Below are 18,830 nucleotides of genomic sequence, written 5' to 3'. Positions count from 1 at the left end.
TTCTGGGAGGCTGGGCTAGCAATGTATAACCATGATCACTAGATGGAATTTCCATGTTCAGAGGCAGTAGAATACAGAGGCTGCAAGAAGATCATGCTCAACTTGTGAACATTTCATATTCATCTGACTAGCTGCCTGTAGTGCTGAAATATATGGGTCTGCTAGTGGAAGCCCATGCAAGGACTGCTCCCACAAATCTGTTCTGGAGGTTCAGGAGATCCCCAAAACAGCACCAGGGTGAAAAGAGGGAAAATCATTTTGCAAGCAGAAATGCCCATAGTTATCTCCTTAGTGCTATGTTGAATTCTACCATTTGACTCATGGCCTGATACTTTAACATGAGGTTCTTAAGATAACACCCTGCCTCTCCAACCGCAGGAGTTAATTTCTCTTGAACACCATTCCTGTAAGCAGCAACACAGAAGTATTAACTTAAACGTTAAACCAAGTTTTGAAAGTCTAATTGTTATAATGAAAGCAGACAAAAGTGACTAGTAAAGAGATTTTACTATAGAGGAGTTTGCCCATCTTAACAAATGCCTGCCAACACTTCCACAGGAGAAAATATTACAGCAATTTTATTTCGGTGGTACCCAAAACTGATTTTGCATGTAACCAGATGCCGGTAAGTGACTATCTGAATTCAAAAAGTCATTATCTTAAACTTTGCTGTTGTCAGGCTGAAGACAGAAGTTCCAAAAGGTATCAGCAGAGAGTATGGTAGCTGAGTGTCCTTAACACGAAGCAATTGTTTTTCATTATGACAGCTTGAGCCCTTGAAAATTCTGTTTCAGGTTGAGCAGCTCTTTCTCTTGCCTTGTCTTCTCTTGCTTGAAGGCCAATCTGTTTGCCTTCTTCTCCATTCTGCGTTCCTACACAGATAAACCATTTATTTACATTTCAACAAAGAAGTTCCCAAAGCAGTTTCCTTAATAAAAAAGTATGCAGCCTCTGCAGCCCCTCACATGCTCTCCATTCATCTGTGGAAGACCCTCCAACCCTCCCAATCAGTTTTTGAGGGATGTGCAGGGAGAAGGAGGAACGTGAAGCCCCTTCCAGAGCAGAAATCCATTCTGTTTGTGCACAGGCAGCATTGGATACAACCCAAATGCGCCCTCCGCAAGCTTTGGAGGGCACCACATTGGCTATTCCATGCTACAAATGCTGCAGAAATGCATCTCATAAGAAAAGCTAGTTTATTTCTATTGTTATCACTAGTAACATGTAGAGAGTTCGGAATGAAGCGACCAATTTACCAATCCTTTCAACTATATACATGCCAGTTTTTGGGTTCTTTCTGGACTGCAATTTTAAATTTATTGTACTGGTCACAAAGAATGCAAAGATTCTTGCAAGCAGCCAGCTGCTACAATCAAAGATCTGTAAAAAATTAGCATAAATCCATTACTGGTATTAGCAATCGAAATGGAACGAAGGAACTTCTGCCCCCTCCTAAACCCATACAGAGAAACACCATTAGAACAAAGCAGCATCTTTTCTCAATCAGATGAAGATTAACAATTGATAAGGATCTAATATAGAGCACAATAGTGTCACCTTCTGATTAAGTTACATTTACCTACTCCCTTCTGAGTAGGTGATCCCCTTCTGATCAGGACCAGTGTCACTGTGGTGCTCAGTGTACTTTGCCCTCTGCACCCTTTATTTCACAAGAACAATTTAGCATATTGTAAAAGGACAGAAGTCAAAAGACATATATGATGCAGAAATATGCCTGCATACGCCTAACATGGTCTCAGTCTGCTTGGTGCTTATCTATGGGAGACAACCTGGAAACAGTGAAGTTACCCGTGTTCATGTTCAAAAGTTAGGATGTAAATGGTTCTGGTTCAAGTTAAAACTAACTATTTTAGTCAAAGTGACAATCAGACAAATGCACATTTCAGTATTTACTGAAAAAAGTGAAAGAAGCCTACCTTTCTTTCTTCTTTAATAGCTTGTTTTCTAGCTTTCCGATCTTCTTTACTCTCATTTTTGCATCGTGGTTGTGTGGCTACTCTTGGCAGGTCACTGTCGTTAATCATTTCCATGCGTTCGGCCTGCTTAGCTGTAAGTCCTCTTCCGGGCAAAACACCCAGAGGGATTCCTGTCTTATTTGACACTTCAATTGGTTTGGGCTGAAAAGTAAATACATACAAACTAACAAATCTTTTTTCTTCCCCCACCACTTGCTATACTTTTTCATGTCATGTATAAACCAGCAATAACATTGTGGCTTTCTTCCCCAATCAGCCCAGTCCAAAGTTCATTGCAGCAGAACCTATAGGCCCTAAGTCTCAAATCAGTGTTCAGTCAAAGCAGAATTTATAACCTCACGGGGGGGGGTGTCTGTTTGGCTATGATTAAATAATTAAAAAAATGTATTCTTGTTGCAATATTTATTAAATGGCTTCATTATACTTGCTGAAAATCTTTGGCAGATTACATAGAAATTACTTGAAACTGTGCATGCATGTTTAGCATTTAAAGCAGAGAATAGTGATAATTTTTTAGCCTCCGATTTCCAGGTAAAACAAGTTACTAAGAACTTGTTTTCTGTGAGAGCAATAAGTGCAAAAATATTTAATACTGCTGAAAGGAAGGGAGAAAAGACACCAACCAGTCTGTGCTGGATCACTTTTGAGTAATGACAAACAGGTCTGAAGAACAGTTACAATTCTCCCAAAACACGTAAGCTTATGACCACACATGCTATTGGGATAGGGAACCAAAGAACTACACAACTAGTTATGTGTACCCAGAGACAATCATTTTCCATGCCACATGGCCTTTAATTTCAAAAGCCATTTTCAAGATGGTAAGGCTTGCTATTTTATTTTTCTTTAAAGCAAAAGAATCACACTAGGCATGCTGAAATTCTTGGATGTGCCTATTATTGGTCAAAATTCTTAAAATGATATAAAATAGAAACTTCCATTTACCTTTTGTGGAACCTCAATAAGTTTTGGATGATTGTATAAGTTTGAATAGGTACCTTAAGGAGAAAAAAAGTGACACAAGTTTGAGTAATCAATCAGTTACTGCCCCAGATCTGATTTTAAAACTTTTGTTATAGACCAAACAATTTATTAATAATTTCTTATTCATTGGCCTTTTTCGTTAATAGTTACTGTGTGTGCTAGTTTGACACACAAAAGCAGCAGTATAATCCTTGCATTTTTTAGCCGTTGGGAGAAAAAAACATGTAGCTCTAGACACTAACTCAGAATGGATTCGCAATCCCACTTTTCTTTGGGTTCTTCAATAACCAAAGCTGCAATTTCTTCTATCTCATCTTCATCCTCACTGGGGAGCAGCTTTGAATCTTCTTTGATTTCGAGACCTTCAAGTTTGACACAGCTTTTGGGGAAAAATAAAAGATTCATGAAGGCATATTTAAAACATTTTAAATTTAAATTTAAAACTGCCTTTAGCTGCTCATCCATTGATCAGCATCCCTTAGAGCAGCAGTGGCTAATTTATGCTCTCCAGACTTTGTTGGACACCAGAATTCATCAGCTAGCCTGGTCAATGGCCAAGGATAATGCAAGTTACAATCCGGCAACAACTGGTATGGCAGAAATTAGTACTGTACATTATGTATTTGAAAGGTGTAATTTGGCAAAGTACCGTATCTTTCGCCCTATAGGACGCACCGTCCCATAAGGCGTACCTAGTTTTTTTGGGGGGGGAAATAAAGGGAAAAAAATTATTTCCCCCCCAGGCGCGGGGCTGGGGCGGGGGAGGCCCGAGCTTCCCCCGACCCAGCCCCCAAACAGGCAGCTCTCTGCAAGCCGTGGGACCCCAGCGCTGGTTCCCGCTGCTTGCGGAGAGGTCCGCGAAGCCTGGACGCGCTGATCTCAGCGCGCGCAGGCTTCGGCATGCAGGCAACTCTCCGCAAGCAGTGGGAGCGCTCCCGCTGCTTGCGGAGAGGTGCCGTGAAGCCTGCACACCGACCCCTCTCGCTCTCAGGCTTCAGCGAAAGCCTGCATTCGCCCCATAGGATGCACACACATTTCCCCTTCATTTTTGGAGGGGGAAAAGTGCGTCCTATAGGGCGAAAAATATGGTAGTTCCCCTGAATTGTGCATCACAATAAAATACAGACTTGCACAGTATCAGCAGGCATTCCAACTGCATAAAAGCTAAATATTTTTCTCTCAGTACAGCCTACGTTGTTCGCTGCATACCCAGTTGTATATAATTAAAGGTATTTATTTAGTTTTCATAAAATGTATATACTGATTGTTAAACCCCGCTGAAGTATATTCCCTCCTCCTTTTCCTTCAATCAGATACTTGACAGGACATCACAATTGCCTCTTCCGTACCCGACACATACTTTATAATTGCTGCTAGAGGCAGAGAATGTTGATTATCCTGAGTCAATATGAAGTAAATATCAATACATGCGTCAAGCCAAACATTTTGCCATCAAAAGCTATATATTTAAAGGACTTTGGCTTTCTTCTTCTAACACAGCAATTGATCATCGGTAACAGCAGTCAAGCATGAATATAAACAAGAGATCCAACTGAGCTCTTCCCCCATGAACCAGATAAACCACAACCAAATTAAACAATTAGAGAAATATAGTGTTTTTCATGAAAATGCCTTTAAATAAAAATTACTCAGCTTTCAATGTAGTCTCTGGAAATTAATCAGTAAACAGAATACAGAAACACTAAACCAGCAAAGGCTTCTTTAGTGCTCATGCAACTGTCCTTTTCGTGCTACACAATGGCCTTTTTGATTAGTCTTTTAAAATAATTTCTTTTTAAAAAAATGGCCTTTTAATGTTTTGATTGTAGCTTGTGTCCAACATTTGTAAATCACCCTGATGTCGAAGGGTTCTATAGAAATTCTTTTAATTCACACCAAGAAATCAGACAGCTGGAACATTCTACGTACTTCTTTGCCTTCTCTCTGTAGTAGTCATTCAAGACTTCCTGTAACCGCGTACTGTCGCTGTGAATGAAACCTTCCAATTCGGCATTATCCAGTGCTCCAATTTCATCATCATCAAACTGCTCAAAGAACTAAACAAAAAACACACAACACTCAACCTGAATGTATCTGGAACTAATTATATAACTACAATAACAAATCTGAACCACACAGGGAGAGGAATTCGAGTTTTGAGAACAATTGTTTTCATTCTCCTAATTTCCTTCTCCTTTATGTAAACACTAATACAAATTTATTTGCTACCCTGCTGATTGAGAATAACATATCTACAGTTCAGAATAAATATTACTCAATAGTGAACAAAAATATGTAAGGTACATATTACAGAGTATGATTGTTTAGCAGTTAGCTGTCTTTTTATCATTGGAAAAATATGATAAAGTAGCCGTTTACACAGGGCTTTGATCTGCCTGTATCAAAATCAGAGTTTGAGTGGGGGAATATTTGCCGACAGCCCTTTAAGCTTCACCAGAATCATTACCATTAGGTTACCTCACCTTCTCAAATCTCTCATCCAAAAGGCTCAACTGTTCATTCCTTCTCATTACTGAAGAAGTCATGGAGTATTCTGTGAAACGGCTCTTGGTCTCTTCTTGCATGAAAAGAAATTCTTTCATTTCTCCATTAATCTCAGTGTCATCTGACAAAGGTCCCTCTGAATCCACATCACTCTGGGTGCCTTCTCCATCCTCTTCTTCCATGTCCTCCCATTCATCTTCATCTCCTGACTCCCTAGGAAGAGCAGCCAAAAAGAAAAAGAAACCCAGCTATCTCATTTTTTTAAAAGAGAAGTATTAAATAATTTCTATCTTGCTCGTTAGCCAAAATGGCTCCCAGGATGGCATTTGAAAAAGAGGTAGAAAGTGTGCCTTCAGGCTTACAATAAAAAGCCAAAGCATAGAAGGAAAGGAGATGGGGAAGGAGGTTGAAAAGCAAACTCTTATAGTTTTTTTAACAACCACATGTAAACATTGCTTGATGGAATGGCTGCTGTAAGGCAACAGCTGAGGGGAAGGGGGCTGAAGCTACTTGGTTTCTTTGCAGATGCAACTGGAGCTGATGATTATTATCCACAAGGCTGTCAGGGGCCGGCAGCAAACATACATGACTGCCTCGCCACTATGGAAAATAAACACAGATGGGTCAGAGATTATGATGAGCAGAACTCGTGGGTGCCTATGCTTCTGCCAGCATATAACAAGGCAGACAGGTGGGGAAAGAGAGGCAGCTGCAGCAGCACTGATTCTAGGAGGCACCCTATTTCCCTTTGCCTCAGTGTCACAGGCAATGATGGACTGGCACTGTGAGAAACAGTAAGGAGAGGACAGGATAGTTGGGCGAACTTTAGAGAGGAGAAGCTACAGAGATTTGAGAAACAATGTAAATGGTTGGGGGAGGATGAAGCTGAACTCTGAATGTATTGTTTGTTTTGCCAGAAGCCCTAAGAATGAGAAGAGTCTTAAGCCTTCCTTAGTAAAGAAATAAAGCGCTCAATAGGTCTACCCTAAATTGAAGGTGGTACACTTGAGCTTCTGATGGATCTCTATCAGGCTGCTGCTCTTCTTCCTCACCTCATTTCTTTTCGGACTTCTTGTCTAACCAGGTCATAGGTCATTATTTTTCTTATTTTACAGTTAAATAGCTGATGAGGTGCTGATTTTCAGACTCTGAAAAGTATCTATATGAAAAGGAGTATGAAGATAGTTCCTTAGCAACGTTTTGCCCAGTGGCAAAATGCAAAACAAAGAACAGAAAGGCAATGAAGGACAGTAATACTTTTTCCATTCCATTACCAACAAGCTTCCTTTTCCTGCTCTGTGCTTCCTTGATTATTCGCCCTTAAAATGAAGTCATCATCAAGAAGATTATCAGGATTGTCGAAATCAAAGTCATCGTCAAGTGCCGCAACAATGTCAGGATCAAAATCCAGCCTAGGCCCTAATGATAGATAAAATAACACCTTATAAATGAGTTATGACAAGGCATTTCTCAGAAAGTGTCAGAGCCAAACAGCCAGTTTGCTGTAAACACCAGTCTCTAGCCAAGCATAGAAAACCATTCATTGTGGCTGTTCCCTTTATAGAATTCCCTTCTATGGCAGACTCAAACCTGAGTACCTTTGAGAAGTGTTGCAAGATCCCCCCCCCCCCACTTGAATGGGAAGGCTTTTGGGGCCCAGAGCTAATTTAGAAAAGGGTGAGAAAAATTAGATTAATTAATTTTTACTGGGTTCTATGAGAGGAGTTGTGTTATAGCATCTGCTTTTGTTTTCAAATTACTATTATTTTTTTAATTCAATAAGTGATTTTGCTATATTTAAACAGGCTGCTGCCAAATTCTTTTAAAAATACAAAGAAAGCTGATGAAATGGTTATTAATACACAACTTTAAAAAACAAAGAAACCCAAAACTAACCTGCATTTCAGGGTAAGTAACTTATGGCACAACTCCATTCTCATACATTTTACAAGAGTTTTTCCCCTGCTGTCTGTGGACAAATGCCGGCTCCCTTGGCCTGAAGCAAGGTGAGTGCTGCACCCCATAGTCACCTTTGACTTTTTACCTTTTACCTATTCCCCACCACACATGAATAGAAGAATGAGTATGATAGCCAACTTGAGGTGGAAACAACACACATATAAAAAATGTTCTGACAGTGCTTTTTTTAAAGCTTTTTTTAAAAAAATACATTGAATTTTCCACAAGGCTCACCATCGCCATCTTGTGTCACATTGTATATTGCACTTAAAACACACTTAATATGTTTTATTTGCAGCTGTATAGCTGAGTCCTAAGTCAGACTTTGAGTTCATCCACTAAAATCAATGGACAAGTCCAATGATCTCAGTGGGTCTATTCTAAGTATTTACAAAACTGAAATAAAAGTTGTATCCTTTTCCCTGTTTCCAGAAGACTTACTTCCAGCATGGTAGAACCATGCATCATGCAAAAACATTTATCTGTTCTGTATACCGGTACTTGATGCCAATTTGATTCTGAATGAAAAATAAAGAAATCTATGCAGTCCCAAAGCACCTAGAAAATAGTTTCACCTCCTATTTTCGATTAGACGACGTAGTGATGCTGCTGCTAATATAGAAATTCTGCAACAAAAGTATTCTGTAATAATAGATGCTATGACAGAGAGACAGCTTAAGCCTATACTTTGATAGTCACTTTCTAGAGAGTAGCTTCCATTTAACATAGTATATCTTCTTAATAAATATGGACCAGACTGCAGTGTAAATTTAGTACCTGAAATGGGAGCAGCTTTGTTTAACAATCCCACATCCTCTTCAAATTCTGATGCAAACACTGATGAGGGCAAGTTAATGGTGGGGGCCTAAAAAGCAAAAAGAACAAAACAGCAGTCATTTCCTCCCCCCCAAAATTACTCAAGACACAAAAACCACCAAATATTACTACTGTTTTAAAAAAATATTGCCTCTTTCTTCTGAAATTGGAGACACAGCACATGTATGTTCATTCCCCCCCCCCCCCCCGCCACACACACACAGTGGACTAGTATCTGTAAGAATTTCTTCTACAGAGGCTTCTCTGGAGGGCAAGCTGACAAGCAAGGCTGCTGGAATCCAAAATCCTGCTTATAAGTAACTTCTGGGAATTGTCCCAGGTTTGTTTTTGTTGTTGTTGTTTTTGTGGATGCACAAACTATGATGTTATGGCAGTATGTTCCATCACCACTAGCCAACTTATTAATTGATACGTGTTTGATAAAAATCTTCCCTCCACACCACTAATCCTTCCAAATGGCTGCCAAAGAGACATACAGCACGCCCCCCCCCCATCTCATAGGTTGAAAAGGTTGAAAATCTGCTTGATAGAAACTGAATTTAAAAATTACAAAACTTTGTCATTTGTGTTATTAGCTACTATTACTACAGACTTATTCACACCGATAGTAGATAAAAAGCCATGTTAGTCCATTGTAACAAAATTCACAAAATCAATCAGTGAAAGAGGCAGTTGCATTTTTGTTCTCATTGCTACAGTACATTGCTTTTCAGCGTAGTTCTTTGTGGCAAGGCTGATTACAAAATAAACTGATGATAATTCTTAGTAACATTTCTATTCTGAGAGAAACGTGTGGCTGAGGTTATAATGTAATCCAAAAGACCAGAAGCCTAGCTCTGTGATGGTCACAAAACACTTATGGCTGCCTTAGTAACAGTTGCTAAGGAGGGAGGTTTCAAGATGACTGTCTGAAAATGACTAGTGGGAGAAGCTCCCTTTGTTTATTGATGGACCAGGTGCAGAATAAAATGCAATTTGCTTCCATCAAGGGGTCCACAAATTCAACTGCCCGTTAGAATTTGTTCATGTAGAATCACTGACTAGTCCCTGAAAGAAGACAGACAGGTCAGGCTTCCCTGACAGGGGCAAGGACACGAGTGGTCAGAAGGCTCTGGCTGGAGGGAGAACAAAAGGCCAATCTGTCAGCTGCCAACTAGAGGAGAGCAGAGCTCAGCTTGGAAAAAGTAATGCTGGCAGTCTGTGAGAAAACTGCTGGGAAATGAACTGGCAGCTGGGGAGAGCATGAAGGCATGATCTGATATAGTGGTGAAGCTTCAAGAAGGCACCAAAATCCAGAACCAGAGGGTTTCAAGATGAGCTCTTGACCAGAGGGTGGATTTCAGCAAACATCTGAACTATTCTAGAAGTCAATAGGAAGAAGTCTGCTGCTCAGCATCAGTTCCTCCTTATGGCTGCCTGGTGTGAAGGTCAAGCAAATCAGGTCCCAGGAAAAACTACTGGGGGCTTATCTGGCTGCAAAAAACCCTCTTAGATATTAGGAACTGTAGCAGCAGATACCCTGGTTAACTGCAAACTGTACACTTAATAAATTGCATCCTACCATCTGAAAAGCAACACTTTTTTCCTTTTTATGTAAATAATTCACTTAACAAAAAATCAAGTTTGTTCATCTGTTTCTAATTGTGTTGTCAATACCATGTCTATGTCATAGGAAGCAGGCTCCTGGGTTTCTTCAAGACATAGAGGATTTATTTTGGCGGCAGTGGTTAAAGGTTTTATAGTGAATGCAACATTTGTTAAGGCCTGCCTGAGAACTTTATTAGGTATTACGGTAGGAAGTTCCATAGACTGAAGCCTCAAAGATTTCAAAAACAACAACATAGGTGTGATATCCGCAATGTATCATCACAACATCTATTAAGTTAGATGTTTTCAGAATACTTTATTTAATAATTTCAATCCTGCCTTTTTAAAAAAATAACTTTTTAAAATCATGACTTCTTTGCTGAATCTCCTTTTGAGAGTACCATGACAAGTATATTGTGTACTTACTGGAATTTGCTGAATTTCCTCTTGTACATCTCCTTCTGTGGTCACAACAATCCTGCCTTGTTGACTGGGTATGCTTGATGGAACGAGCTCAGAAGGTCCAGAAGCTTCTTTGAGATGTTGCAGGTAGTCATAATCATCATCAAAGAATACTCCATATTTCCTCTGTTCCTCTCTTCTTTTTTCATCAACCCCCTAAAGGTATTTTTTTAAAGGAAGAGGTCCCAAATTTATTTATTTGTGTTGTGTAATAATTCCAGTTATGAATCACTTCCTATGAAACATTTCAAAGCAGTTTAACAATAAAAGCATCTGCCCAGTATTTTTGCTGAACATAGATTACGAGGAAGCAAATATTTCAGGGAGAAAGCAGGCACTTTGGATACAGTAACTTTCTAAACATTTTTTATGAAGTGTGTGAACACAGATTTTAGCATTCCCTCACCTCCAAATAGCCCAATTAGATTTTTCTTTGAACTATACTTCCTTGAAAACTACAGAGTGTTGTATGTATGCCACATGGTTTCAAAATGCAAAAATTGTAATGCAAATAAGTGCTAGGGAATTATTACACATTATTACAAACCCCAAAACTTCAAGGCTGAAATAATTTTTGGCTCAATTCTCTGAAAAGTAAAAGCTCAGCCACTTTCCTACAACACTGTATTTTATAACCACCTTCTGTGCAGGTAGCAGAACTCTTTGGGGTGCAGTGTCATCTGCTGCCAAGGGGTCCCTCTGACTTCTGTGTACTAGATGAAAGGTTACAGCTTTTTTCTTTTCTATGAAGGGTTTCTTCCGCCTGTGAGGCTGCAAAACAAAGTAAAGATACTTAAGAATGATCCATAATTGACAATTTTTCTGCCTAACGATATGGACTGCATTTGACTGAAACTTCCAATAACTTTTACAAGAAATTGAAAAGCAAAGCAAATTAGTCAAAAGTTGTTTGGTTTATAGGCTTACCAACTGATCTGGTGTCTGTAGACACACATGCACTCGGCACCCTCATGATATCATTTCCTTGCTGGCTTGAAATAAGCATTCTGCTGTTGTCAAGAGATTAGGCTGTGGCGTGTACTTGGCTGCATGGAGTATGTGTGTGGTACCCAGGAAAGTTTTGCTGGCTTTCAAAACAGGCAATCCCTAGGTTAACAAACACACACTTGCAGCAGCCAACATTTATGCACTTGTTTTATGTCTCTGACATGGGCTTACAGATCTCAGCTTCTTGTAGGAGAGATCCTGATTGTTCCAAATACCTTTTGCCTGGTGGGTAAGAAAGCCAGAGCAGGCCCAACCATGAGGCAGGGTGAGGTGGCTGCCTCAGGTGGCACCCCCCAAGGGGCAGCATGCCGGTTCTGCCAACCAGCTTTGTTGCTGGTCTCTCCGCTGGGTCAACAAAAGGGGAGGCGTTCTGCCACCCAGCACTGCCACCAGGGAGGGTTGGATCTCCCATCCTGGTGGTGTGGCAGGAGAAGCCGGTGCAAAGCCTCTTTGCTGGGTAGGAGCAGGGGATCTGGAATCTCGCCCTGCTGCTTGGCGGGTGAGCCTCCGCAAGGAGAAGCTCTTACAGAGCTCTTACACTCCATTGAAGGGTGGCAGTGACGCATTTCACCTCAGGTGCCTTAACGCCTTGGGACACCCATGAGGAAAGCAAAACAAATACGTTTCTTCGTTTGTTGTGCAAACAAATATCAAGATTATAAAAGTGATATTTGAGAGACCTTGACTGCGTACACGGCATACATTTAAAGCACATCTCCCCAGGAATTTTGTGAAGTGTAGTTTTGCTGGGAATTGTAGCGTGTTGAGGGTCAGCTACAGCTCCCAGAGATGAGGGGAAATGCACTTCACATGTATGGCGCGTATGTAGCCCGTGCCATCTGCCTCCATTTCTGCCCCACTGTTATGCCTACTCAATCCCCCCACAACTGCTAAGAAAAGGCCACTGTGGCCTTAGGTCTCCAGCCCCGTCCCGGCAGGGAAGAGGCCGGAGGAACAACAGGAGAACTTCTCCCGAGGCTGCCAGCGCGACCCCGCGAGGAGGCGCGTCATGCTCAGAGCGCGCACGCAGGCTCCTCCTCCTCAAGCCGCCTTCACCTGCCCAGCCACCTACCATGGCGCGAGGACACGGACGTCGCCGTCGTCACCCACCGAACGTTCCAAGACCCCTCAGCACGCGACTTTTTAAAAACCAGCACAGCAGCTGCCCGTGCCCACTCTGCTTCACGTGCTTCCGGCTCCGGCGTCGCTCTGGTTTCCCCTCTCTATGGCGTCCGTTCATCCGCCATCGTTAGAACGTACCAATTCATACTAGGCTGCTCAGAAAGAGGGGGGCAGTGGGAGAACCCACTCTACTTCTACTTCATTTGAATAGCACTGATGTAGAAATACTTATCGTTAAGAGAAAAAGTTGCCGTGTCTGCTATTGTACGAAGTTACACGGAGTAAAAAAAACAAAAAACCACCCCCGGCAAAAGAGTTCAATGGTGTTGACCCTATTTGCCAGGCGGAAGTGCTGGTGGGAAACGGAGCGGCACTGGAGCTCTGGTACAAATGAAATGCCCCGCTCTTGGCCGTGAGTCTCTATGGTATCAAAGTGATGTCACTCTATCCCACGGCATCTCAGTGGTGAAACCTCAGCTTATTGGGAGATCTGTGTGCCTGAAGTAATAGGGGCAAATGAATGTATACAGTGGTTGCATGTACAGTATACGGAAAGCACCAATGTGTACTGCAATGCCGTGTGACTTCATTTTTGCGGCATCATCTTTCGTGTGCTACAATCTATTTTATCTTAGGGGCGATATGAACCTTTCTTTTACCATAGAGAGAATTCAGGGACAGGGTGACACATTTTAGCCCCCCACCCCACCATTGCAGAAATTAGGATATATTTATTTCTGCCTTTCCTTCTTGTTTGCTTAAATTAAAGTGATAGCTCAGGAATTGTCTGTTTTGCTTTTATTGCTGTGTCAGGAGCTTTGTTTATTGATGTATGCATGTAAATTCTGTAAATAAATGCTTTATGCACAATCATGTCAAGGCAATGTATAATAAAAACAGGAACATGGGCACACATACACACAAATCCATCGATACATTTTTTTAAAAAAAACAACCCTAAAACAATGCAAAATAGACACTCCTGGCAAAGACCCATTTATCCAGCTGGGAAAGCCTGTGTGAACAAAAACCTTACCTGTTATTTTTTGACAGGAAAGCTATTCTACAGAACAGGGGCAGCCACACTGAAAGCAGTGCTCCAGATTACTGTGGGGCAGGCTTCTGAGATCTTTGGAACTTGCAGAAGAAACTCCTTCAGAATACAGTGATCTATTATTCTACTGGGCATTTAAGGAGTAGGGTCTGTCAAATAACCTGATCCTGAGCTGTATAGAGCTTTAATTGTTAGTACCAACACATCAAACTTGGTCTAGTAGCAAATTGGCAATAAGAGCCTATCCCCCAAGCAAGGTAATTTGTGGTAGTTTTCTCAAAGCAACCTTTCATGATATTAAAGTTGATGAGTGGAACAAAGTACTGTAATTAAGGTGCTCACATTGTTCCTCAAACATGAGCCTCCAGCTGATGTTGGACTAAAACTCCCATCATCCCTACCTCACTTCATAAGAAACAACTGGGGCAGAAGCTGCCAAGAGGAAGGTTCTAATTAAAGGTGCAGATGACCTCTGTTAAGTGGAACTTCTCAGTAAACATAAAAGATCTTGGGTAAGGGAACAGGCATTGCTAGGTTATATAGCTCAATATTAAGTCCTTAATTAAACCACTGTTTTAGTTCCACTTCTAGTCAATGACAGAAAAACATTTCCTCAGCCGTGCAGTAGCAAGGATTTTTTTTGGGGGGGGGGGCAGAATCAACATGATTGGTCAGTTAGTTATTTCTATTGTTTAACTTGATCGTGAGGGGGCAGCTGCCCCCCTGCCCACACCCATGGCCCTCTCCACCAATTACATATCTGGGGTCTGAGTTTGCCTATCAGCAATACAGCTGTGTTCCTAACCCCTTCACATGTTAACTAGCATCATTAGAGCTGACTGCATATCTCCTACATAAAGGAGATGCAGCTTCAAGCATTCCTGCCCTGCCTTCCTTGTCCCATTGCTCAGCTCTTGCTTGCTTGCTGTGGGAAAACAAATGAGAGCCCTGTGAGAAATGGGATCAGGGCAGGAAAAGAACAGTGGCACCATCTTTTGTGGCTGTGTGTGTGTGAGAGAGACAGACAGACAGACAGACAGACAGACAGACGGACGGACTCCAGGTTGTGACCTAAGCATTTTGGAGAGAGAAGTAGGGAGGTCAAAAACTGATTTCAGTATGAAGTTTCAGTGCCAATTTCTCTGGGCAATATCCAACTAAACCATACTCAAGAGAATACTAACTTGATTTCAGTGCGTCTACTCAGAGTATGACAACCATTAGGGTATCACCATTTTTCTCTCACATAGCTGAGGAGCAAGCTTTAGACCATGTTCTCCAACCAGTAACAGAGATAGGAGTGCTGAATTTACTTCTCCTATTCATTATAATATGTTATAATACAGCAGCATGACAGAACAGTTTCACTTTATTTCTGAACCCATTTAACTGATGGCAATGAGGGTACAGAACAATATTGATTATTTTTCTTTGCTATGTAAGGTATTCAGATGTTTCATTAGGTTATTAGTAGTTGTTAGCAATATCCCTGTGCACCTACCCAACATTTAGAAACTATGTGTATCTCAATATGATAAGACTTGGAAATACAATTATTTTTTATTTTGGAGATGTGGGGAATACAGCCCACTGCACTTAATGCAAATGTAAATGTATTAGTAATGAACATGATACAATATTACCAGCTTAACTGTGTGTCTACTTTTTAAAGATTTCTGGCTGCAATCCCACATAAACTTACTTGTAAGTGCCTTTGAGCTCAGTGGGGCTTAAGTCAGAGTACACACATACTGGACTGCTCTGTCGGACGTTCTTAACTTTTATAACTAAAGCTAACCCAGAAGAATACAATACAAGTGTTGAGGTAAAAAATAATAATTAAGTGACAGAGACCATTTATTGCCTGAAAAAAATACATATCTTTTATAATTAAGAACTAAACAGGGCACATAGACAAAAATAAATTGTAGTATGTACATACATTAAAAAGGATAAATAGCATATATATATATATATATATATATATATATATATATATATATTGTAATACTGCAATACATGCCGTTGTGTATTTCAGGCCCAGAAGTTTCACCGTGCACATTAAAAGGATAAATAAGTGCTAATATAAGACAATTTTTAGTGTAAACAATGTCATAGGCTTACAATAAGCCAACATACTCAGGGCCAACATAATAAAGCACATATTGCCTCTCTCACCACCGTATACTATTTAACCTTAACTAAACATGTATTCACAAATACAATTACAAGATAGTATAAAAGTAGACAATTTGCTTCGCATTATTAACACACAACAAATACAGGCTGTAGGTTCCAAGGCCTTTCTATAATTTTCACAAGGTCCTTTATGGGGATGCTGTAGGGACACCTACGGAACGACCCTTCCCCACACAGGCACAGAGTCCACTGGCTGAGAGATCCCTGAAGGGCATGACAGAGCTCTGGTTTCACCCGTTTGGTACATGGATATACCTTTTAGGGAATGGGAGATAAGAACATAAGACGAGCCGGCTGCATCACAACAATGGCCCCTCAAGTACAACATCCTGTTCCTACAGTGGCCAACCAGATGCTTATGGCAAGTCCACAAGCAGGACCTGAGATCTGTCTTCACTGTCCAGCCCTTTCCCCTCAACTCGATCAAGCAGGCTGGACAAAGATGTAAGAAATGTGCACAGGCAGCCTCATTCCTCAGACTGTCCTGACACAATGTTAAAAGAGGAGAAACAAGGCTCTGTTATGTGGAATAGGTTCTCCCCACCCCCCATTTGAGGACACAGTGGTCACATAGGGAAGGGCCATGCCCATACTAATATTCTCTGCCCATAGTCCCAAACACAAAGGCAATGTAATACCCATATATTCTGTGGCCAGCAAATGATGTTGTCTATCAAAAAATGTCTGCTCTTTCTGCCCTGGAATGGCCAACTACGAGAGTGCTGGCACACGGCAGTAGCATGAGGCTGTGCAGTTTAGAGGGAAAGTCTTGGCAAGTGATGAACAGCTTCTAGGTCTTATACTATGTACTCTGATCCAAGAATCTGTTAATGTAGCTGAAGCTATAAAGATAAAAAATAGACCCAAACTACTTGCTAAACTGCTTTATTGTTCACTTTCATTTCTGTTTGGCTTCAGAATTTGATTGTCAAGACTCGCAGCCTAAGCAAGGCTAGAAGTCAGCAATTCAGCCCCGACTTCAAAAACCAGATTTTTCAAAAGGCATTTCTATCTGCATCTTTTCATTACAATTTCACATATTGTCCTTCCTCTACATGTTTCTCAAATTAGTACATGATTATGGAGGACCATGATTTTCCTTAAAACAAAACAAAACTATGTTGCAATCCTGGACATAGTTGCACGCTCAAAAGTTCTGACCTCCTTCTACTGCCCAGCTCTGCTCAAGATTGTAGCCTCAATGCACTTTTAAAAAGCATGACAGTCATATTTTATTATTATTATTATTTAAAAGCCTATGAATCCAGCTAGGACTAATTACTGGCAAATTCACTGGCACTGCACTTTATTGTAAGCCCTGTTTATGAAGAGAGAACTTTATATTCTCCACTTGGTTATGAAAAGTTGAGGATTCTGGAACGGTACACACAGAATTGCTCACATTCTTGGATTTGCACTTTTAAGAAGTTATCCAATACCCCCATATAGCATTAGGTTAATTTCACCCTAACATTATTCTATTGGCTGACAGGTAGGGACTCTCTTCTGTCTGTTTCTAGCCTACATGAAAGTGGATTCTTACTACTTCCTGGCAACAATTAGCCTCAGTTCTTTTTTTTCCCTAGCCAAAAAAAGGTATAATTTACTCTGAATAAGATGACCTCAATACCATTTCCTCTCTTATTATGCAACTGCTTTCACATTCCTTCCAGGATCTCTCTTAGATTCATCACTTTTGTCAAATGTGGAGGCCACATTGTTCAATGACTTCAGGTTAAACGGCTGCAGACATTTCAGTTGCAGTGCACTCTTGAGATGCTGTGCTCTCCCCATGTTGGAAGTTTGTGTCTGGATTGCAGGATATTTTCAAACACTTATGGACGGTGAAACCTGCAGTAGATAAAAAGAAAAATAAGCCTTTTTTTCAAAATCTCTCTCCCTGTTCCTGGAGATTTAGCATGGGTCCAAATATCTGTAAAAGCCAAAACATTCAAATTCTGTTTTCTTTGTATATGACTTGAATCTGCATTTCAAGCTTGTTTAAGACTGAACTGAGCAACATGGATATAAAATGCCTGCTAAATGTTTAAATCTCCATGACTGACAATGTAAACGCTTGCTTCTTGGCTCTCTGGGAGCTGCTGGATCTGGAATAACGTTCTAATAATTACAGAGATTGAAAGGATGAAAGTTGAATGGACATTTGTGGAAGACAGAAGGCTTAAAACTTGTGATTAATTTTGACCTCTTAAAACTCAGGGGAAGAGATGTTGATGACAATCCTTTATTTAGATTACATTTAGAATGGTTTGGTAATCCTTTTTAATTTAACAGCAGGATGCCTTCCCACTTTGCCTATTACTTTAAATTAGGGGATTGGCAATTGCTTTGGAGATGGGGGAGAAAGTACTTTGCATTTCCTGTCTCTTACATACTAGAAATAGAGCTTTTTGCCTTGCTGCATGAGTTGGAAAGAAAAGCAATGTTTAGGGAACAGGAGGTGCAAAAACCTTGTGCTTTGATCATGTCAGAAGCCACTCTCAGAAACACAGACAACATGGGCTTCTGTAATGCCTACATTTAAAGCAGTCCATCAGAGGAACCACTTTGTAAGGTATTTAGAATCTTCTCCTGTCTTTAGTATATTTTATGCATTTATTTGAGACATTTAGCACATAGTGACTCGGCATGCCCCACTGGAAAAACAAACTGAACGGGTGGTATGCCAGTATCAGCCACCACTGAAAGTTACAGCAATGTGCAAAATTGTTCATGTGCCAAAGAAATATGCTGAAAAGCAGCAGAATGAAGCTAGCATTCCAAAATGCAACTTGCCTACTACTGGTACAGAGTTAATGCTGCAGCCCTATGTGCTAAGTACGGCCGTACCTTGGTTCTCGAACGCCTTGGTGCTCATACGTTTTGGCTCCCAAACGCCACAAACCCAGAAGTGTGTGTTCCAGTTTGTGAACGTTTTTTGGAAGCCAAACATCCAACGTGGCTTCCGATTGAGTGCAGGAAGCTCCTGCAGCCAACCGGAAGCTGCACCTTAGTTTTTGAGCGGTTTGGGGAGTCGAACGGACTCCCGGAATGAATTAAGTTTGAGAACCATGGTATGACTGTAATGGTGCACAGAGCACAGTTGGACAAGGCAG

The 18,830-nt window shown here is 40.8% G+C and overlaps 2 protein-coding genes across 5 annotated transcripts in view; both read right to left on the bottom strand.

Moving 5' to 3' along the window:
* Window positions 1–488: 488 nt before the first annotated feature.
* Window positions 489–12,569, bottom strand: LTV1 (LTV1 ribosome biogenesis factor). The gene is made up of 11 exons (XM_083496281.1): window positions 12,412–12,569; window positions 10,971–11,102; window positions 10,296–10,487; window positions 8,223–8,310; window positions 6,761–6,905; window positions 5,465–5,699; window positions 4,911–5,038; window positions 3,224–3,360; window positions 2,943–2,995; window positions 1,938–2,138; window positions 489–872 (listed from the first exon to the last, which is right to left on the bottom strand). Exons 1-11 carry the CDS (start codon window positions 12,412–12,414, stop codon window positions 759–761), a joined length of 1,428 nt encoding a protein of 475 aa, XP_083352407.1. The 5' UTR covers window positions 12,415–12,569; the 3' UTR covers window positions 489–758.
* A 2,766-nt stretch (window positions 12,570–15,335) lies between these two features.
* The window catches only part of PHACTR2 (phosphatase and actin regulator 2), a 77,148-nt gene continuing 73,653 nt past the window's right edge, over window positions 15,336–18,830 (bottom strand). For all 4 annotated transcript variants that reach the window (XM_083496274.1, XM_083496276.1, XM_083496277.1 and 1 more), the window contains one exon: window positions 15,336–17,565. In XM_083496274.1, the coding sequence (XP_083352400.1) occupies window positions 17,550–17,565 (16 nt within the window). In that variant the 3' untranslated portion in view covers window positions 15,336–17,549. The remainder of the gene's footprint in view (window positions 17,566–18,830) is intronic.

Source organism: Podarcis liolepis (genome assembly GCF_965112155.1).
Source record: "Podarcis liolepis genome assembly, chromosome: 3".
Classification (NCBI taxonomy): domain Eukaryota; kingdom Metazoa; phylum Chordata; class Lepidosauria; order Squamata; family Lacertidae; genus Podarcis; species Podarcis liolepis.
Note: the sequence above shows the minus strand (reverse complement) of the source record. Positions and strands in the feature narration are given on the sequence as shown.

Bases quoted from the DNA above. Each gene is read 5' to 3' on its own strand.
- LTV1 (XM_083496281.1), bottom strand. The intron at 8,311-10,295 runs GTAAGTACACAA...TTTGCTTTTTAG, and splicing joins AGGAAATTCAGCAAATTCCA to GCCCCCACCATTAACTTGCC. The intron at 873-1,937 runs GTAGGCTTCTTT...TTATCTGTGTAG, and splicing joins CTATTAAAGAAGAAAGAAAG to GAACGCAGAATGGAGAAGAA.